The sequence below is a fragment of the Nicotiana tomentosiformis genome, chromosome 1 (genome assembly GCF_000390325.3).
Source record: "Nicotiana tomentosiformis chromosome 1, ASM39032v3, whole genome shotgun sequence".
Classification (NCBI taxonomy): Eukaryota; Viridiplantae; Streptophyta; class Magnoliopsida; order Solanales; family Solanaceae; genus Nicotiana; species Nicotiana tomentosiformis.
Genome location: NC_090812.1, coordinates 111,564,618 through 111,586,968, shown reverse-complemented (window position 1 = coordinate 111,586,968; position 22,351 = coordinate 111,564,618). Strand labels below are relative to the sequence as shown.

Genomic DNA, 22,351 nt, shown 5'->3' with positions numbered 1-22,351 from the left:
TACTTTGAGTGGAAGCATAATTAGTTTTTGAGAAATACAAAAATGTAATTTTTTTTCTGAAAGCACTTTTTGAGACAAATATACTTAGAAACATTTTTTAAAAGCTTGGCCAAACACTAATTGATGTTCAAAAATATTTTTCAAATTAATTAGCCAAACACAAACTGTTTTGAAAAAAAATCTTTTTAAAATAAACTGATTTAAAAGTTTGACCAAATAAACTATAAATTTTGAAGTATTAAACATGTCATGCCATTTTTATCTGCGGTCTAAGGAAGGTCGGAATTAAAAATTTAGTGGATAAAATGATTCTAAACAGATTAAAAATGAGCGTAAGATAAATTGAAACAGAAATGAGCTTCACTCAATTACTACGATAGAGTGACAGGGTAATACTGTATTTACTGCTACCGTAATTCGGTGAGGTAAAATATAAATTTTCCAAACACATTCAGTGCACCTTTTTTCGCAATTCCCAAACAGCGCCGGTATCCATCTCGAGCTTGGCTGAGAACAAGATGCAGGCAATCACGAGAAAATTAGGGCACCAATCTCTGAAACATTCACCTGCAATTTCATCTTTCAAGTCTCTCTATCCCCCCTCTGATGATCAATGTATGTATCATTTTCCCCCTCTTTACGCATTTCTAGGGCAACTAAAGTTTTCATTTTTTTCGATGAATTTTCCTAAAAGCGGTGATCTCTTATCGGATTGAGTTCTAGTTTTTTTTGTGCGCATTCTATTATTTCAGATTACGGTTCGCGGTTCGCATCTAACGTTGCCACCAGTGGTGGCGGACATCTAGCTCGCAAGGGAACTGGTGGAAGATCATCTGTTAGGTAAAATACCATACGTCAAACCTTTTTCTTTTCATTTATGGGTTTTATTCTTGTTTTTAATCTTTTTTCGTATGTGTGTATAGATGGTACCAACTTGTTGAGACAATGGTTTAATCAAATTGGTACATTTGCATTTGGTCGAGTGTTTTCCTGTGTAGGGATAAGTTTAAGATTTGATCTCTAGATTTAGATAACTGCTTGCTTTTGATAACCTTTGGAGAACTACTCCTTGTCCCAATTTATGTGATGCACTTTCTTTTAGCCTGTACGAAAAAGAATGATAATTTTCTATATTTAGAAATAATTTAACTTGAAACAAGATGAAATAAAACAGTGGCAACAAGTGATAACAACAACAAGATATTAAGAAAACTGAGGCGAAAGAAAGCACTCAAACAATATATAGTACCAACAATCCAAGAATAAAGAGATACCATGCTAACACTAATGCTACTGGTTTGGGAAAGAAAAAGGCAACGCTCGACTGCCTACTAACCTTCCACCTTAACCTTCCACCCTTACTTTGGGAGGGTAGAGAGATTGTTTGCGATACATCCTCGGCTAAAGACAAGATGAAAAAAAACAGTGGCAACAAGTGATAACAACAAGATATTAAGAAAACTGGGGCGAAAGAAAGCACTCAAACAGTAGGTAGTACCAGCAATCCAAGAATAAAGAGATACTATGCTAACACTAATGCTACTGGTTTGGGAAAGAAAAAGGGAACGCTCGACTGCCTAACCTTCCACCTTAATTCTCGACCTCCATACCCTCCTATCAAGGGTTATGTCCTCGGTAAGCTCCAGCTATGCTTATGTCTTACCTAATCACCTCTCCCCTATAGTTTTTTGGCCTACCTCTACCCCTCCTACCCACCAAGGTCAACCTCTCACACCTCATAACTGAGGCATCTATGTTTCTTCTCTTCACATGTCCAAACCATCTCATCCTCGCCTCTTGCATCTTATCCTCCACGGGAGCCACTCCTATCTTTTCCCGAATAACTTCATTCTTAATCTTATCTAATCTGGTATGTCCGCACATCCATCTCAACATCCTTATTTCAGCTACTTTCATCTTCTGAACATGAGAGTTCTTGACTGGCCAACACTCCGCTCCTTTCAATATAGTTGGTCCAAACACCACTTTGTAGAACTTACCTTTAAGTTCTAGTAGTACATTCTTATCTCACAAGACACCGGAAGCGAGCCTCCATTTCATCCACCCTGCTCCAATACGATGTGTGATATCCTCATCATCTCCTCATTTCCCTGTAAGGTACTTGAAACTATCTATCTTGTGGAAAACATGTACATCAAGCCTCACATCCATATCTGCGTCCTGAACTTACATTCTAAGTATTCAGTTTTGGTCCTGCTCAACCTGAAACCTTTAGACTCCAGGGTTTGTTGCCAAACCTCCAACCTCTCATTAACACCACCTCGCGTCTCGTCAATCAGAACTATGTCATCTGCAAATAGCATACACCATGACACTTCCCCTTGAATGTGACGCGTCAGTGTGTCCATCAAAATACAATCACATAAAATGGGACGGATGGAGTATTTGTCTTACGAGTCAAATTGTGAGTATTGAAATGAAAGGGGCCTCAAATAGAGGAAAATGGAAATATGGAATTTATATAGCGACCGTAACTAGTTTGGGATGAAGGTAGGATAGTAGTTTTTGTAATCTTATACTATTCCACTAAATTTGATCCATCATTTTTCGTTTCTTAATACTGTGATGGATTTTTGTCTGTCGTTTTTAATCACTGTCATTTTTACTCGATTAAGTCATAGTTGTATGATTTGGGATTTCATGTTCTTTTTGCTTATTGGTTCTCCTGAATACCTACATGATGAGTTGTAGCTTTTTCTTCGTGTTTTTATTGGTGCAGATTCTTTGTTTCATTTTGATGTGTGCAGTTAGAAGTATGTGTTTGTTAATTTTATATGTTCTGTGAATCCATTGTTTGTAGTGGAATCGTTGCTACAGTCTTTGGAGCTACTGGATTTCTTGGGCGTTATGTCGTGCAAGAGCTTGGTAACCTCATATCCCCTTCTCTTTAAAACGTATCATCTATAAGACGAAGTTACTTAAGCTAAATAGTGCTTGTTTTCCCTTTCTTGGTTTTTAGCTAAAATGGGCACTCAAGTCTTGGTCCCTTTCCGTGGATCCGAGGATTCTCCTCGTCATCTCAAGTTAATGGGTGACTTAGGACAGGTATACTGACAGTTGTGCTGCCATAATAGATCTTCTTTTATTTTATTTTAGTGGGTTGCTCTGATGGTAAGCACTCTCCACTTCCAACCAAGAGGTTGTGAGTTCGAGTCACCCCAAGAGCAAGGTGGGGAGTTCTTGGAGGGAAGGATGCCAAGGGTCTATTGGAAACAACCTCTCTACCCCAGGGTAGGGGTAAGGTCTGCGTACGCACTACCCTCCCCAGACCCCACTAGTGGGATTATATTGGGTTGTTGTTATTGTTGTTGTTGTTTATCTTAAGCAAACAGACATGAGTTATGATTACTTATGAAAGTGCTTCTCATTTTTATGAGGTTTCTGCCTCTCTTTGTTTAACTTGCCCAGATTGTTCCTATGAAATACAATCCCAGGGATGAAAATTCAGTTAAAGCTGTGATGGCAAAAGCTAATGTTGTGATCAATCTCATTGGTATGTCTTCTAGAATTCTTAGTCCGTGGTCCACAAAGATATCTTTTTAACTATTGCGGTAATTTTAACTCTATGGTTTCCAGGAAGGGAATATGAGACCAGAAATTACAGCTTTGAGGAAGTCAACCACCATATGGCTGAACAGCTTGCAATGGTAGGTTCTGTTGCTATATTGCTTTATTCTGTACTTAGATTAGTTGAATATCACTGAAGTAAGCTTCATGTTAATTTTGAAAATACTGTCCGTTGCATTTTTTGGGTGATCTGTTTCTGTTTCTTGATAAGTAAAATGTTGTCCAATGCGTCAACTTGGGTATTACAATACTTGAAGACAATCTAAAATTAACTCATCAAGTTATTACAACTTGTTCCTTTGGTTCTGAGAGTGGTGTCATCTTCTTCTCTTTACAGATCCTGTGGTTCTCAATACTGTTGTTTATCTTAACTTGAACTTTGGTATTACTTGGACAAACCTCTTTTTCTTCTGTTGTTCAATGTTTCCCTTTTCCCCTTTTGTATGCCATTACTCAATATAACAGATTCAGAAAGATAAAGTTCTGTGTACGTGTGTGCAGACTGACAGTGCATCTGCCTATCTGCTTATCTGTCTTTCTGACCCTAGTTTGTGCACTTTGTGGGAAACATAATTCTTCTGACCTAGCGAAGAACATGAATTTTCACTTAGTTTCATTAATAGGGTAGGAATTATATGATTAAAAATTTATTACCTTTCTCATAAAAAATTATATAATAAAAAATGTACTCTGGAGATGATAAGATTGATGGTGATATGATCATTGCCATGAAATGAAATGATGAATCTGATGTTGCTTGCTTACTTTATGGTGTGCATATTTCAGGTGGCCCAGTTTGTGTCTAAGACCAAGCCCAAACCAATCATAATGGCTTCAGATTTTTAAAACCAAAATCAAACCAAGAGTAGTGAAAACACACTGTCTTGGTAGGGTTGACCCTCTTAATCAGTTTTTACAATATCAATTTATTATATTACTCTCTCCGTTCCAGTTTATGTGAATCTATTTCGTTTTTGGTTTGTTCCAAAAAGAATGACCCCTTTCTAAATTTGGAAATAATTTTGCTTACAATTCTACCTTTAATGAGAAACTTTTATAACCACACAAATACTCTGGGCCCTTTTTGACTTGTTTAGGACCACAAATTCCAAAAGTCTTCATTTTTTCTTTAACTCCGTGCCCAGTCAAACATGTTCACAAATTGAAACGGAGGGAGTATATTTCAGGTGGCCCAGTTTGTGTCTAAGACCAATCATAATGGCTTCAGATTTTTAATACCAAAATCAAACCAAGAGTAGTGAAATCACACTGTCTTGGTAGGGTTGACCCTCTTAATAAGTTTTTAGAACATCAGTTTATTATATTATATTATGTTTGGAAACAATTTTTGAGCCAAATTACTAAGAACATAACTATGGAATGTAAAGAAGATTCACTTTTTAATCAAAGAGGCTTTAATGAGTACAACTAAAATATGCATAAGAACAAATTCCTCCAACAACTCGCAGAGCTTTGATCTAGTGGTAAAAGTGCAACACATGCTATGTGGGTTAGATGCATGTCACGGGTTCGTATTTGTCACAGATAAAAGCCTGGTGTCTAAGTGGAGAAGGGTAGAGGATGATCCACTGAGTTTCGAACCGTTCACCACTGGCCCTTGGTGATTTCTCGGTAATAAAAGAAGGAGAGAAACAAATTCCTTCAACTGAAATGTTTTGTTGTAAGTTCTCTACTTTTTGGTAGATTACTTATAGATGGGAGGTTCTCTCATTATTAATAAAATTATTTACCTTGTAAAAAAGTAAAAATCTTCAGAACCTAAAGTATGCCATTACCTAAAGTAATGTCAATTTTGAGAACCTCAAAAATAATTTTTTCTCAACCAGTATAAGAAATTGAAACATGAATACTCCATTTATGCTATCACTATCTAATTTGTCCGCGCTTCGTGCTATCGTAAAAAATTATATAATATAACTAAATCACTATTGTTATAAATTTTATGATTAAAAACATTCTTTACAAAGTAAAATAAAATAAGTAGCTTTAAAATAGAAATAAGATTTGTGAAGTCATGGTCTAGAGAGGCATGTAGCAAAAACCAAAAATTTAACAAAATTTTGTGCAGGAGTGCAAATATTCGGATGGACATAATATGAATTGTTTGTAATGAATCTCGATGTTACACTATTAGCTGCAAATAAAGGAAGAACCAGTTTTGAAACAAAACGACTTATAGGGGAAGAGAAGCCAAATTAACACGTTAAGATATCTAATTTGTGAAATATAAATGATTTTTGGAATTTTAATTATATATATATAATGTAGCCAAGGTAATGTGGCACCTCTCTTAGGCCAAGAACTCTATTTATCGTGGTCTAAGAGAAGTGCTACATTACTTTGGTTATGTATATAAAGAGAGAGAGATTTAATGAAGATAATTGTTTGGGTATTACCCCAAAGGCCCAAAGTAATGAGAAGTTTAGCAACAAGGATACTAAGAAGAATTTATAAGAAATGTATACAAAAGTTTGTTGGTTGTTTCATTTTCAAGAGCAGACCAACTAATTTTGGAGAAATTTCAAGTTTGATTTGGATTCGATTGGTTCTTGAAAATCATTTGCAACTCCTTCTGTCATACTATTTTTGATTAGGATAGAGTGGGTATGAATCTATCCTATGTGTGGTGAGGAAGCAAAGGAAAAGAAGAAAATGGAAGGGTTGCATATGCCTGAAAAGCTTAACAAAATTTTATGCAAGATAGCAAATATTTGGATGGACCATAATATGAAAATTTTGTAATCTCGAGGTTACATTATTAATTGCAAATAAAGGAAAAAGCAGTTTTGAAACAAATACGACTTATGGAGAGAAACCAAATGAACACGTTAAGATATCTAATAAATTAAGTATGGATAAGTTTTGGACTTTCTATTAATCTCTGTATATATATATGTGTGTATTATATAAAGCTCATTATAACGAAGGTGATGCGACATTTCTCTTAGGCCAAGAACTCTATTTATCTTGTCTGAAGAACGGTGCCACAGTAGCTCGGCTATGGCCAACTCATTATATATATGTAGAGAGAATATATATATATATATATATATATATATATATATATTTAATGAAGATAATTGTTTGGGTATTACCCTTTCATAATTATTTACGAGAAGTTCAGAAGCAAGGAAACTAGGAAGAACTTGTAAGAAATGTATACAAAAAATTGTTGGTTTTTTCATTTTCAAGACCAGGGCAACTAATTTGGGAGATATTTCAAGTTCAATTTGATTTAGTTGGTTCTTGAAAATCATTTGCAACCCCTTTAGTCACACTATTTTTGGTTAGGGTAGAGAAAGGGATGCGTCTATCCTATGTGTGGTGATGAAGCAAAGGAAAAGAAGAAAATGGAAGGGTTGCATATGCAATTTTATTCAAGAGGGCAAATATTTGGATGGTCATCATATGATTTGTTTGTAATGAATCTCAAGGTTACACTATTAAGTGCAAATAAAAGAAGAAACAGTTTTGAAACAAAACGACTTACGGGGGAAGAGAAACCAAAGCAACACGTTAAGATATCTAATAAATTAAATAGACATGAATTTTGGACTTTTTATTAATCTCTCTATATATAAAGCTGGTCATAGCCAAGGTGATGTGGCACCTCTCTTAGGCCAAGAACCCTATTTATCTTGTCCTAAGAGAGGTACCACATTACCTTGGCCATGACCAACTTTATATATATAGAAAGAGAGATATTTGATGAAGATAATTGTTTGGGTATTACCTTTCATAATTATGTACGAGAAGTTTAGTAACTAGGAAACTAATAAGAATTTGTAAGAGACCTATACAAAAATTTGTTGGTTGTTTCATTTTCAAGACCAGACCAACTAATTTCGGAGAAACTTCAAGTTCGGTTTGGACTTTAGATTCAGTTGGTTCTGGAAAATCAGCAACCCCTTTACTCACACTATATTTGGTTAGGGTAGAGGAGGGCATGAGTCTATCCTATGTGCGTGAGGAAGCAAAGAAAAAGAAGAAAATGTAAGGGTTGCATATACCTTAAAAAGATTAACAAAATTTATGATAGATGACAAATATTCAGATGGACATAATATGAATTGCTTATAATGAATCTCAAGGTTACGCTATTAATTGCAAATAAAAGAAGAAACAGTTTTGAAACAAAACGAATTATGGGGGAAGAAAAACCAATTGAACACGTTAAGATATCTACTAAATTAAATATACATGAATTTTGGGCTTTTTAAATAATTTTTACACATATATGTGTGTGTGTGTGTATAACTGTATATAGGCCAAGAACTCTATTTATTTTGTCCTAAAAGAGGTACCACATCACCTCAGCTATGGCCAACTTTATGTATATATATAGAGAGAGATTTGATGAAGATAATTGTTTGTTTGGGTATTACCCTTTCATAATTATTTACAAGAAGTTTAGTAACAAGGGAACTAAAAACTTGTTGGTTGTTTCATTCTCAAGACCAGACCAACTAATTTTGGAGAAATTTCAAAGTTCAATTTGATTCAGTTGGTTCTTGAAAATCATTTGCAACCCTTTTAGTCACACTATTTTTGGTTAGTGTTGAGGAGGGCATGAGTCTATCTTATATGCGCCGATGAAGCTAAGGAAAGAAGAAAATTGAAGGGTTTCATATGCCTTCCAGCCCCTTCAACTTTCAGCCCCTTTAAATTAAATCGCATTTACTTTGCTTCTGGTTCTACCAAACAACAGAAGTAGGAAGGATTAAATGCTTTACCAGGAAAAGTAAATTACCCAGTCCCCTTGTGTCATCCCATCGTACGCAGTTTACCAACCGCAGAACAATTTTGTTAATTATTGAATATCATCATCATTTTACAAGTCTCAAAATATGTTGTAACTTTACACCCTTATTGTACTAATTGATTTTTTTTTTTTTTTTCATGACATCCTAAATGGGCTAGAGAGTGTCGTTCTCTTAGAATTAAATGTCTGCTTCAATCTCTTGCCATTGCTGTAATCAACCATGACACTGGCGACCTTGATGTCTTAGCTTCCGTTTTCACGTCAAATGACGTGCAAATTAGTGATCCTTTCTTCTGTCAGCTTTGTTGTTGTAGTAAGATGACCCGAGATGGATGACTAGGACTTAACATATACTCTGGTTTAAAGTACTGGAAATGACAGAGAGAATTAAATGATCTACTACATTCACTAGTGTCTGCCCTTTCTTTTGAAGTTGTTCATGAAGAGTGTTTTGTCTGCACTAGCATGTACTTCTTATAACTGCAATGTTTCTGGTTGCATTTGATGATCTGCGACATTCACCATTTTCTGCTCCTTTTGAAATCGTTTGTGAAGAGTATTTTGTGTGTAGTAATATGTACTTCCTATGTTGGCAGATTGCCAAAGAACACGGTGGTATCATGAGATTTATACAAGTTTCTTGCTTGGGGGTGTCTCCTACATCCCCATCTAGAATGCTCAGAGCTAAAGCTGCGGCGGAAGAAGCTGTTGCACGCGAACTTCCTGAGGTGAAACATAGCCAAATTATGTTTAATCTATTACATGTACCTTTCAGGCTGGAATTACGCTCTTATTCTTCCCCCTCCCCCCACCCCAAAAAGACATGTATCATATGGGCAGCCTTATTAGAGGCTCGTACAATGCGCACTTAAGCCCTGAAGTTCAGTTAAAGGTTGGTTGTGTGCTTAGCCTCACTTGAGTGGCAATTTATGAAGGTGCAAATGTGTGCACCTCATCAACCACTGGCACTGTCTTTGAGAAGGCAGTACTAGACAACAAAATAAACCTGCATCTTTAACTTTTTATGAATTAAGCTCATTGATGGCATCAAGAAGGTGCAAAAGTAGAATAAAAGAGAATCCAACAAAAAATGAGTGAGCTCCAATACATGAGAAGCTAATATAGGACCAGGGAGCAATTGTCAGGGGAATCTACAGGGGACAAATTGTGCCAAACTAAAGAGATACATTAAGCACCTAGCTTTGATAGAGTGATTTTGGAGTTGATACACCATCAAAACACCTTCTATTCCTTTCTGTCCACAAACACCAAAAGAAGCTAACATGGATCAGTCTCCAGATTCTCCTGATGGCTCTATGAACTTTTTTTTGATGAAGTAACTTGTTGATGGCTCTATGAACTTTCCAAGCCTCCAGTTTTCAAAGGCATGCTTGATATCAAAAATTGAGAAAAACATTCTCCACAAATCTGAATGCATCTTTTCATCTAAATAAATAAGTTTAAAATGGCTTTTAAGCTTGATTGACATAATATTTACTTTGTATGTTTCGCTTAATTATAATTATTTCAATTCTTTCCTCCAAAGTTGTTATTGTGTTTGCAGTTATCTTTCCTTGCTGTGCATGTATCTATTTTTAATTTTTCTTCGCCTAGTGCCTTTAATTTTGCTTCGGGAAAGCCCCAACAAAATTTGGCGCTTTCCTGTGCCTTTCGCTTTTGGTACTCTCTCTGCTTTCAGGTCGAACTTAACAGTAGTATTACTTCCTGCACCCATTTCGATACCTAGAGGCCCAAGAAGAAAAAGAGGACAAAAAATTACAGCAAATGACTAGAAATAAGAAGTAATAGAAAATGAAATCAAAACTGCAAGACAATTTCTCTGAAGAAAAAGAATTCTATGAGTTACATAACTGAGATCACAATAATTACAAAAGGTGATTTCTTTTTTTTTTCTTGATCAAGTAAATGTATTTTATTAAATAGGACCAAGAAAGTACACAAAAGAAGATGGCTTCAAAGAATTCTAATTAAGTTATAAAGAAATTGTAGATCTCAGAGCAGGATCCGGTGTTCCTGGAGAAAAAAAAATGGAGAATGGGTTAATGGTAAGTGGGAAATTTGGTGTTTGTTGTGGGGAGGGGAGGGAGGGGATCAAACGGCAGTAGGTTGGTGAAAGGGGTAAAGAGCAACAGTCGGGGGTTGGTTGTGAAGACCAGTGGGGTAGAGTAACAACCAGGTATGGGGATGGGGGTGAAGCAGTTTTGGTGGATAACACACCCACCAACCTTATGGCCACTGGACGGAAAAGATGTCACACAGTGAGTTGCTGGGCCATAGTGGCTTGAAACAGAACATGAGGAAGCGGAGAGGAATAGGTGAGGAGGAAAATGAATTGGAAGAAGTTCCAGTTGTATACTGGGAAGTTTTTGCACCACGTAAACATAATTATTATCAGACAAGGAATTGGAAGAAGCTTTCCCCTAACCTTGTATATGTGCAGGTAAAAACCATTTCCCTTTTGCTTGCTTAAAAAAAGAAAGGAAATTGTCATAACCTGATGGATATCTTATGTTGCTTTATTTAGTTTGATTTCCTCAAGTTACAATGTGCTTACTCCAGTCTCAAATGTTTTAAATTATTGTTTTGGGGGTGAAGTTGCTGATCTGCTCACTCATCTTCAGGCGACCATAATGCGACCAGCAGTGATGATTGGTACAGAAGATAGAATTTTGAATCCATGGGCACACTTTGCAAAGAAATATGGTTTTATCCCTCTGTTCGGAGATGGTTCGACAAAGTATGTGTTTGTAACAATTTATTGTCATTCTGGGAGAATTTATGTAGCATCTATGGCTCATGCTCTTAGAAATGCTTTTGCAGAATTCAACCTGTATTCGTTGCTGATGTTGCTTCTGCAATTGTTGCTTCTTTGAAAGACAATGGTATCAGCATGGGAAAAGTTTATGAACTTGGTGGCCCAGATGTTTACACTATGCATGAATTGGTCAATATCTGCTCTATTGCCTCTTTCCTTACTGCTTTTCCTGTTTTTAGTATCTCATTCTTTAAATTAAATTGCTTAGTGGAGTTCTGCTGATCATATTTTGCAACAGGCAGAGCTCATGTTTGATATGATCCGTGAATGGCCACGCTATGTGAATGTTCCTTTTCCTATTGCTAAGGCAAGTTCTTAAATGAATGGTTTCTCTATGGCTCAATAACAACTTTTTATCACTATTTATTATCTCTAACCAAGTTTTCAAACACATCTTCTATATTCACTTTATATGTTTCTTGTCTTGTAAGTGGGTCTATCTGTTACTTTAGGTGTCTTATTTTTGGTTTATGGAAGTTTAGGATTTGGAAACCTGCTCGTATCTCTGGGTATGAGAATGTTGTACTTCTTAACTAAGTGCTCCTTATTTTACCTGGTGCTACCTGCTTTTTGTACATGATGAAGTTGGATTTCTAGATACAATAGAGGAACTGCACTTTTTGTAATTATGTCTTTTAGCACTGGCTTAGTACAAGTATTTATAAATTTTTTGATTACTTATAAATAAATAAAAAAGATGCTCCGTATGTTACCTTTTATGTGGCACTTTAGGTTTCTCTGTTCACTCTAAGTAGTAAAGAATTTATAGGAACCAATATCAGGATAGATGCTATAGTCCAACTGCATATATGACAAAGCATATTAGGTTTCTCCATTGCAGATCAGATGTAATGGACCCAATAGTCTGTCTTTCAGAACTTGAGATGAAGCAAACTCAATTTGACTGCATTAACAGTAAGAAAAATTTAATCAGTTTGACTGCATTAACAGTAAATTTTTTTGGATCAATTTGACTGCATTAATCTTACAATAGCATATAAATGTGATATATGGAGCATGCTATTTATTAACTTGGTAAACTTGCACAACCAATTTGACTACATTAATCTAGCAATAGCATGTAAATATGACACATGGAGCATGCTATTTATTAACTAGGTGAACTCTACGAATTTTTTTACTTATTATAAAAAAATTGCCAATATTCTTATATTAACTCATATATAAGGACAATGACTATTTTATTTGCAGTTTGAATTGAAGCAGAGATGTAAATATATTTTAAACTTTAGCAGCAGAGTTTGAGGTAGTTGGTGATAGAAAAAATGTGGAAGGTATGGAAAATGGAAGAATGGATCAAGTAGATGATATCTTGTCGAAATTAAAGGAGTAGTTGTTACACTCACAGCATTTGGTGTTTGACGGGAGTCCTTTTATTCTAGCTAGAGAATTGCAATTTGGTGTAGGAGTGAATTCCGAACCTTTAGCTTTAGAGAATTCCCATTTTTGCCTTTGAAGAAAAATTATTTGGTATTGACCTGAAGTAGAACTGAACATATTGGGAGATACAAGGGATTCGTATAGCCAATTCTAACTAGTATGGAGTTGAGCCATAGTTGATTGGTTGATTGAGTGTGTGGAAACTCTCTCTCTCTCTCTCTCTCTCTCGTAAATTAGGACATCTTGTCCTCCTTGGCATTCTTCATTTAATTTCAAGTTAACTAATCTCTATGAAAAAAGGAAAAGAAAACATATTCTCATTAGACTGCTTCAATTTGTCTTCCAACTAAAGAAATTAGAACAAGGTTATCTTAAGGGCGGAGGATACAATACGATCTTCAACTTCAAAGCTGATTTAAGCATTTTTCCGTATCTGGTTTGAATTGTTGAAGTTATTGGAGGTGTTCCGCGTTCTCGTCTCAACTTTGTTGTGCTTATTTGGTCACATGGCATTCGGTGATATGCAACCGGTGGAGGTCCTTGTTCTGTCCTTGTTGATAGTTCAGGATAGTACAGGGATCCTTGCATATGAAACTTGTTTGAGATATTTACGTTTTGGAGTTGGCTTTTTTCTTTTCAGGCTATTGCATCTCCTCGAGAATTTTTGCTTAAAAAGGTTCCAGCTCCAATGCCTACCCCTACGATATTTAATCTGGATGCAATTGAAGCCATTACCACAGACAACATTGTGTCAAAAGATGGTTTGCCTCCATATCTTATTTAATATTTGACTTTCTGTTGGACGTCTCATACATACGCATCCTCACCGTTCAATTTGTGGTTATTTTTCAGCCTTGACTTTTGAAGATCTAGGGCTTGCGCCCCATAAGGTGAAGGGTTATCCGGTTGAATTTCTTATCCAGTATCGTAAAGGTGGACCAAATTATGGATCAACTGTTAGTGAAAGAGTGTCTCCTGAATCTTATCCATGAAGTTCTTTGGTCTAGCATGAACAGCATTTGGATCTTATTTGAAAGATTGGTGCAGGTAGTTGTTTCCTCTGTTACAAGTTTCTAACCGAGCAGTGTTTTATTCTGCTCTTAATTTTTTCTGCCTACATTGTAGACATTTTATTAATCATTTTATACATTTGTATCAGTTAGTTTCAGCTTCTTTTACAAGATTTCTGGAGTACAGCCGCGATAACAGGAAAATAAATGCAAAGGGAGTTTTTCAGCAAATGCATGTTGTGTAATGCTGAGACCTACACCCTTTTTGGGGGAAAGATGGAGTTAACTATGATTTTAGTTTTTTTTTGTGCCGTTGTCTCAAGGAGAGATTGTATTCTCTTTCGAGTTCACTTCTGTGTTCTCCCTTTTGCACTTCACCTAAGTAGTAACCAAAAAAAGTTGGAGCATGATTGTAGTGTCAAGGTAAAAAATATTATTTCAGTGTATTCCTTCTGACCAACTTTTGTCATTGCTGTTCTTCTATTTGGGTGTTCACATATTTTAAGCACCGTGTAAGTCTCCTAAATAAACAAAATACATAAATACTTTACAATGCCAATGGTGTCTTCCTGGTGGGAAATTGTTTGTTTCAAATTTCAGCCTATGTAGATAGGAAGTGCAGCCATTTTTTCTTTATGCGTCTTGTGCGTTCAACAACTAGTTTAAATCTGAACGTCAGATGCTCCACAATTTACACCTTTAGCCTGTAAGGGTGAATCCTGGAAGGAAGTATTGATAGAGTGTTGATCAAGTTATTCCAAAGGAGCATATGCGTTTCTTGTTTATTTAGGAAACCGCTTTGCAGTTCATTCTCTAATATAAAATAGTCTAAAAGTAGAGAGAGTTGATATCTCTTGTATTCATCGAAAAAACTGTTGATGTCAGCTGAAAGCGGATCATTCGAACATGTCAAATTGGAAGGAAGCAACGTAGGTGCGGCCATCGTTGCACGTCGTGGTGGCTGCTCTGGTGAATCACATGATTGCTGCTGCATAAACATCTACATAAGTAGCAACATTCAGGGAGTCAATAATTCCATTTTGGTTGGCAGCAAGGTGAAGATGGGGAATCAAGGCGTATGCTTTTCCATGAAAGATGTGAAATTTGATAGAGGGTTTCGACAGGGGAAGATAAAGGGTACACATCTACAAATCTTATCGATGTTGCTATTCGCGTTTGTTGCAGTTTTGTTTCTAGTGTCATGTTTTGCCATGTGATCTATTCCTTTCTTGGTTTGGGGATTGCCCGTAGGCCCCAGATATAATTCTAGGTTTACTTGAATTTATTGCTTTCGCTTTAACTGTGTATTTATAAAAAATATATATATATATATATATATATATATATAAATATAAATACTAGATCTTGAAGAATCCGGAACCAAAATGTAGTTCTTTTGGACTCAAAGAACCAAAATGTGTGGAAAATAAAACTGATGACCATAATATATATAACACCCTTGCGCTATACTTTAACGGCCGTTTGCCCAGTTAAGTATAGCGTCCTTTTTTAAGGCGTTATATATATAATGCCCTAACTTACCGCGCTATATATATATATATATATATATATATATATATATATATATATATATATATATATTATGTGGCTCACCAATGATTCTTCTGGGCTTAACTGACATAACAATAATTTAACTGGGTATAACGCCCATATTTAAGGCGCTATACCTCAAATAATTGTATCCCCGGGACTAATTTTTTCCTTATTTAAAGAGGTTAAGGATTTTGTAAAAATTCATCCATAAATATTCTCAAGTCTTCTGAAATATTTCTCGTTAAGTTATTTTGCATTTTGTCATAATTTGTGAAGAGCGAAGAATTAAGGTTTTATTATATTTGGGGGTGAGGTTATGGTGGCGAATAACTCAGTAAGCTATAGTTTATCTCCACAGTGTCATGTTAAGTTGACACTTACAATGGAGTACGATACATTGGTATTGTTGTTGTGTAAAAAAATGAGTGTGAGCAAACGTTCGGTGAATATTAAAGTAAACGGAAGATATTCATATTCTGTCACTCCGTAAGGGGTTGCTTGTTATGCTGAGTTTAACATCGAAGACGATGAAACTCTAAGAAATTTTTTGAGAACTCCGGATGAATATCGAAAATTTATTGTGATAAAAATGTTGGAAATGTACATCAAGGCTGAAGACGTTCGCAATAATGAGATTGTGCAAAGTAGGGATATCCCTCAGTCATCGGGTAGTTATTTTGGAGCAGTTTTAGCCGAACAGGTTCCGGGTGAAAGAGTTTGGCCTGATCTAAACTTATCTCCACGGACGAATGAGGAGCGAGGAAATAATTTCTCCCCTGGTTTACATAATCCACAAACCGAGTGGTAAACTTTAATTTTCTGTTGTGTTACGATGTTTATTTTTAATGTATTGAATTTGTATTAACACTCATATATTCCACATGGGGTACCAGCCAGATATGAATTTTACAAGTTATGAACCAACGCCCAGTTGAAATATGCCTAGTTTTAGTGTGTTGGATCATGGTGGTCCATCCGGGAGTCATCACCAACAAGATAATGTCCATCATGGGATATCAACACATTATGTTTTGTAAGTGAAGTGATAAAGCTATATGTAAGGTTTGGATCAATTTGAGTAACTTATTATTTTGTTGGTTGTGCAGTGAACACGAGCAACTTAAAGGTCCTGTCCTTACTCAATTTCCCGAGTACGACATATTTAATCGGGATCTTGCAGATGCGCAGAGTCAGGAAGAGAATAGTGATTATGACAACAATGCCGATGAGTCTGTAGATGACACACCTTTCCCTGATGAGGGTGCTGATGAGGAGGAAGAAAATGCTGAACCTAATTTGACGAGGGAGCATGCTCCACCTCCCGTTAGACCAAGAGTGCACGAGTCCCACATGCCGTTTCATTCAAGGGAGATTCCCTACCTTGATCATTTGCCAAGTATGCCGAATGTGGATGCCCTCACAAGGGATATTGACGAAATTCGGACAACAATGTGAGATGAATCTAGAGCAACATTGTTGTCAAAGGGCATGCTTTTTCCTGATAAAGTGCGCCTAAGCAGGGCAGTGCGAATGTACAACATAAAAGAGTGTCGTGAGATCACGGTAGCAGAGTCATCTCCGGATGTATATAAGGTTATTTACCGTAGATGGTTTACGTGTTGTAATTGAATGCTGCGTGCGAGGAAGAAGAAAACAAATATGTGAGTTGTGGGTAAATACATTGACACCCACAATTATGAAATGGACAAATTCAATGGGAATCATTTTAACTTGAATATTGACTTGATTTCTCTTGTCTTGATTCCACACATTAAAGCGTCCATAAAGTACAAGATCAAATAATGTATAAAATCTGTCCACCAGGAATATGGGTGTTCCATTACCAAAAGAAAGGCATTTTTCGGGCGCAAACGTGCGTTTGAAATTGTTTATGGTAGCTGGGATAAGTTCTTTGCATCTCTACCCAGGTAAATGGCCGCATTGCAACACTTTAACATCGGGACTGTTGTTGAATGAAAATTTGAGCGGAGTTCGGGAATACCAGAACATATATTCAGATATGTATTCTGGGCATTTAAACCAGCAATTAATGGTTTTATGCATTGCCGGCCGGTAATATCCATAGACGGTACTCATGCCTATGGAAAGTATGATTTTAAGTTATTGATCGTCGTTGCAGTAGATGTTAATGGAAGTATATTTCCCCTAACTTTTGCTATTGTGCCAATGAAAGCCAAGAGACGTGGACACTATTTTTGAACCACTTGAAGGAGCACGTTGTCAGAAAACGTTTAGGTATTTGTCTAATATCTGATCGGTATGGCGGTATTTTAAGTTTTGTACAGAATTTGCCTGCATGGCAGGAACCGTATGCCTACCACCGTTATTGTGTGAGGCACCTGAAGGCCAATTTCCAGAAGGCACATCCCAACAAGGATTTTCATGATTTAATATGGATGGCTGCAACAGATCACAAAGAGTGTAAATTCAGGAGGCGTATGGAATCAATCAGGCAGGAAGACCAAGGAGACTATCATTGGTTGATGCGACATGAGCTTGACAATTGGACTTTGCATGCGGACGGTGATAGAAGATGGGGAATTTTCACTACAAATGTGTGAGAGTCTTTCAACTAGTTATTGAAATCTGCACGTAGATTGCCTGTCACTACCATGGTGCGGATGTCATTCAAGTAGATGGCGGAGAGGTTTGTTGAAAGGGCTAGATGTGCATCGTCATTGATGGAAAATGGGTGTTGAATTTATGTCAATACAAATGAAAAGATTTGAGAAATACAGGAGGCGAGCACATTGACATTCATATTTACAGTATTGTAACGAGCGGAATATTTTTGAAGTTCGCACCGCTATCCATCAAAACCGGGAGAATAATACACACACCGTAAATGAAGCCAGAAGGTTATGCTCTTGTGGGAAATGGTCCATCTACCATATGCCGTGCTCACATGCCATGAAGAGCTTTCAACATAAAGGTTTCGCTTCAACCAGCTATGTTGATAAAGAATATAGTGTTGCTGCATACTTAAACACCTTTAGTGGACAGTTGCATCCAGTGGGTGCTGAGTATTATTGGCCGCCGAAATAATTTAAAATGGTGTGTAACAAGTAGTATTTGCGTCAACGATAAGTGCAAAAACGAACGCGTATACAGAACCAAATGGATGTTGGTTATACTGTTTATGCGCGTAAATGTGACATATGCTCGCAAACAGGACACGGCCGTCGTAAATGTCCTTCAACTGGTTTGGGTAGCGGTAGTAATTCATCTCCCGGTGAAAGTTCATGCAATGTGCTTAATTATCAAGGATACCCGTAATGTTGTATTTCAATAATTTGTTGTAATAAGTGTATGTACATATTCATCTTGCAGAATGTATGAAATAAAATTATGTTTACATTGGTGTTAAGTCTTATTGATATTTAGCATTAATACTTTAGTACAACAATTTAACATACACCTCAAGAAAAAGAAACAATTGTCATTTGCCATTATCGTCGCTGTCTGGCACTATTTCTTTGTCACTGTCTTCATCTTCTCCGTCAACATCGTGTACGTACCCTTCGTGACCGAGAGCATCGTAATCTAGGCCCAGTTGACACACATTTCTCGTATTTCATCGCTATCATCAAGAAGACCACTTGCTTGATTTCTACAACAATATGGGACTCCTACGTCTAACGTCTGTGGTAGAAACTTAGGTAGTCCCTCCCACTCGACAACTGTTGGGAAAACAGGATAATCATTGTCTCTATGCATTTTATCATTTTCTAATAAATCCCAGTACTGAGCCTTCGTTCCTCCCATGAAGTTAAGATCATCCATTGCATGATGAACAACTAGTGCCTTTTCCTTCTCTAGAATCTCCTTCATCAAATGTCGAATCACTTCTGGTTCATCTTTGTGTTTGTTTGTTTGGAAGGTCGTAGACAGTGCTTGTGGCACAACAAGCCCATGCCAGCGATATAGTGCTTCGTAATCACACCGTTTTGAGTAAAAGGGAACCCATTGTATTGTTTTGTCCCAAATTCGCATACCTTCAGGCTTTGTAGAATGCGCTTCGCCCTCAATAATGTGCCCTGCAACTTTGAGATCAGTGTGTATATTGATAGGCTTATTTTCCAAGGTACGCAGAATACCATACCACTTGTCATCAACCAAGTTAGTGTAGCAACCTAGCATATTTTTTTCAAGATAGGGATCGATAGTGTTAAGACGTGTTCCATGGGGATCTGTTGAACTACCTTCACCCTTTTGCCTCTTTTTGAACCATTTGTTAAATCTTAGTAGTATTTTTTAAATGGATATTGTAATGTTTATTCAAAGGGTCTTTGAAATACAGATGATTTGGTTCAGTTTAAGAAGCTATTTTATACCCGAAAGAATTATTATCACGCGAAACATAGCGCGATGAAATATCACATTATGTGTATTGTCTTGTAGACCTGAAAAAGCTGAAGGGGAAAGGACAATTATTTATGTAATTATAAAGGCGCTATACTATAGCGCCTTAGGTAAGGGCGTTATACTATAGCGCCTTAAGTGAGGACGCTATACCTTCCTGCCGTTTGAGTTCAAATATAACGCCTTAAAAATGGACGCTATACTTAACTGAACGGTCGTTAAAGTATAGCGTCTTATAAAATGACGATATATATGTTATGGTCATCATTTTTTTTTTCCTTCCGGTCCCGATCTTGAATTCGTACGTGGACTCACTTGTCGACATCTTAGTTGGTACTGAAATTCATTCTACAACAAAGCCTTTTCAGTTACCATGTGCTCATGCCTTCTTTGTGTTCGTGGGGCAAATAGGATCTGGTTTCGGTCTCTTTCGCTGTGTTGAAATACTTGAAATTTTCAAGAGAGAGAAATTGTTCCAAAGACAATATCATGGCTAATCAACGAGCCTACCAGATTACGAAATCATTAAAGGAATAATTAGTTTCTGCTGTAGGAGACATTACTACTAGCTAGAAAGGACTTAACCTTTGCTCCACGGGGGAGTACGTGTCATGTGTGTTCTGTGGAAAAAAATACGTGGCTCATATTATCAGATGCGCCCAAAATTTTCGATTAAGAGGGAAGAAAAAGACAAGGGTTGGTGTGAAGAGGAGCAGTGTTAGCGGTGGGGGATGAAAGCACATGTTGGCTTTCCAAAGAGTAAATGGCACAGTACTATTTCACACCAACTCAAAATTTTAGTTAGCGTTTGCATTGGAGTTAGTGTTAATATGGAAAAAAAAAATTAAAATTTTTTGATTGAAAAAAAAAATGTACGCAATTTTTCTAAATTTGAATTTTTTTTTCCAACTTTTTTCAAAAATTAATCGTATTTCTTGAACAAACTTTATGTACCTATGCTTTTTTCTTCTTTTTAGCATATATACTATTCCTCTTGAATCCTCTTGGATGTTTTATATATTTATTTTTTCATATTTTAATTTTTCTTACTAAATATTATGCTTCCGCCAATACTTGATATATGAGGTAGAGAAAGACAAGACAATTAAAAAATAAAGGAGAAGAAGGATGGCCATTAAAGATTTAATTCCTTGGATGATCACTCAAGTTATAATAATATTCTACTAAAATCACTTTTGTTTTTTTAGAACAAAAAAGTCATTCAATTATTACTTTTTAACTCAGAAAATACAAAGCACATACTTTCATACCATGTCATATCAAAACCTTATTTTTTTGTAATAATTCTCATTTAACTCATGGCCTTTTTACCTATCTAACCTACCCAATAAGAAAATGAGTATGAGTCAAATATGACATGACATATCAAATATGTGCTTTTTATTTTTTAAGTCACAAGATAATAATTTGAGTGACTTTATTGTCAAAAAAAAAAAAAAACTTTGATAGGATATTCACATATCTCGATGGCTACACTAGTCTTTCCCAATAACCTCAGACACAAGTAAGGTGTGTGAATATCCTTGGCAAAGGTATACTTCCCCAACATAACTACATTTGGCGAAACCAGGAATTTGATAAAGGGTGTAAATTTTCTTTTTTAAGGGTGTGCAAAATTAAATACACAATCATAATAGTTAACATTTAATTTTTGTATACCACATAATTTTCCGGCGAAAATTGTGCGTCAGACCATCCTTTGCCTAAGGTGGGTCCGCCCATAAACTACACACCCATGTGTATAAAGTTCTCCTGCCCGCTTTCCTTAAAATCTGAGCTCTAATTCAATGTCCACAACTCCCTCCTTTCTTACTCCATAACCCAATTTAGTGCTAAATTTTTTAAATATCGAACCTATTAAGTTTAAATTTCAAATTCACTACTACTATCGTAAGAAAAGAAATCAGAAAACAAAACAAACTAGTATAGGATCAAGTAACTCCAGTTGCTCTACTATCCTGCTTTTTAATGCACTAATAAAAAAATTTCCCCTTCAAACAAGGGCTTCAGTACATTATTCTTAAACTATGGTTAAGTAATATATATAATCTTCTCTTCTTTGTTACTCAGTCATAGTAAATTTATGTGATTTAATGCAAGTATCATGCACATGTAAGTTTTTCCTAATTTGAACTTGAGCTTTCAATTATGAAGTCAAAACAAGGCATTTCAACCTGATTTATGAAAGTCTTACTCAATAGGCCATTCCATAATGAATAACAACATATTTATAGTATGTTTGGTCAAGCTTCTCCAAACCAAAAGTATTAAAAATATTTGTTTTCCAAAGTTAAAGTGTTCGACCAAACTTTTAGAGGAAAAAAAATATGCTTTTGAGTAGAAGCAGAAAAAATAGCTTTTTTTCAAAAATACTTTTAAAAAAAATACTTTTGAAAAAAATACACTTAAAAGCAGTTTTTAAAAGTTTGGCCAAATGTTAATTCCTGCTCAGAAGTAATTTTTAAGTAAATTAGTCAAACATAAATTGATTCTCATCAAAAATACTTTTGAAAAAAGCACCGATCTCAAAATAAGCCGATTTTTATATTTTGGTCAAAGAAGCTATTATACTTAGTATTTCTTTCAGACCAATCAACTGTTGACATTGACCAAGTATTAATTAATAATCATGTCACTAACAATCAATTAATTAAGCAATCTCTTGGGGACATCCGATAAGGAAAAAAACTAGGAATTAAGTACAAGAATACTAATCATTGTCCGAGACGTATGTCCGAGCATTTAAATATAGTTAAACATATTCCAAAATTTGAT

General features: G+C 35.9%; 2 protein-coding genes across 7 annotated transcripts; both read left to right on the top strand.

The window, feature by feature from the left end:
• The first annotated feature begins 330 nt into the window (after nt 1-330).
• Nucleotides 331-14,198, top strand: LOC104084473 (NADH dehydrogenase [ubiquinone] 1 alpha subcomplex subunit 9, mitochondrial). 5 transcript variants are annotated; one of them, XM_009588331.4, is made up of 13 exons: nt 331-615; nt 753-840; nt 2,822-2,886; nt 2,981-3,066; nt 3,430-3,514; nt 3,598-3,668; nt 8,968-9,099; nt 11,014-11,129; nt 11,213-11,336; nt 11,446-11,514; nt 13,249-13,369; nt 13,461-13,655; nt 13,768-14,198. In XM_009588331.4, the coding sequence occupies exons 1-12, from the start codon at nt 519-521 to the stop codon at nt 13,598-13,600; spliced, it is 1,194 nt and encodes a 397-aa protein (XP_009586626.1). In that variant the 5' UTR covers nt 331-518; the 3' UTR covers nt 13,601-13,655; nt 13,768-14,198. The 5 variants fall into 5 exon arrangements, with proteins under 5 accessions (XP_009586626.1, XP_009586627.1, XP_009586630.1 ...); XM_009588332.4 differs by having other exon boundaries at nt 333-615; nt 13,772-14,198; XM_009588335.4 differs by having other exon boundaries at nt 333-615; nt 13,791-13,893.
• A 1,055-nt stretch (nt 14,199-15,253) lies between these two features.
• On the top strand, nt 15,254-16,861 carry LOC138892361 (uncharacterized). Of its 2 annotated transcripts, XM_070176089.1 has the most exons (3): nt 15,254-15,976; nt 16,066-16,205; nt 16,279-16,861. In XM_070176089.1, the coding sequence occupies exons 2-3, from the start codon at nt 16,111-16,113 to the stop codon at nt 16,625-16,627; spliced, it is 444 nt and encodes a 147-aa protein (XP_070032190.1). In that variant the 5' UTR covers nt 15,254-15,976; nt 16,066-16,110; the 3' UTR covers nt 16,628-16,861. The 2 variants fall into 2 exon arrangements, with proteins under 2 accessions (XP_070032190.1, XP_070032234.1); XM_070176133.1 differs by lacking the exon at nt 15,254-15,976 and having other exon boundaries at nt 16,024-16,205.
• The last annotated feature ends 5,490 nt before the right edge of the window (nt 16,862-22,351 follow it).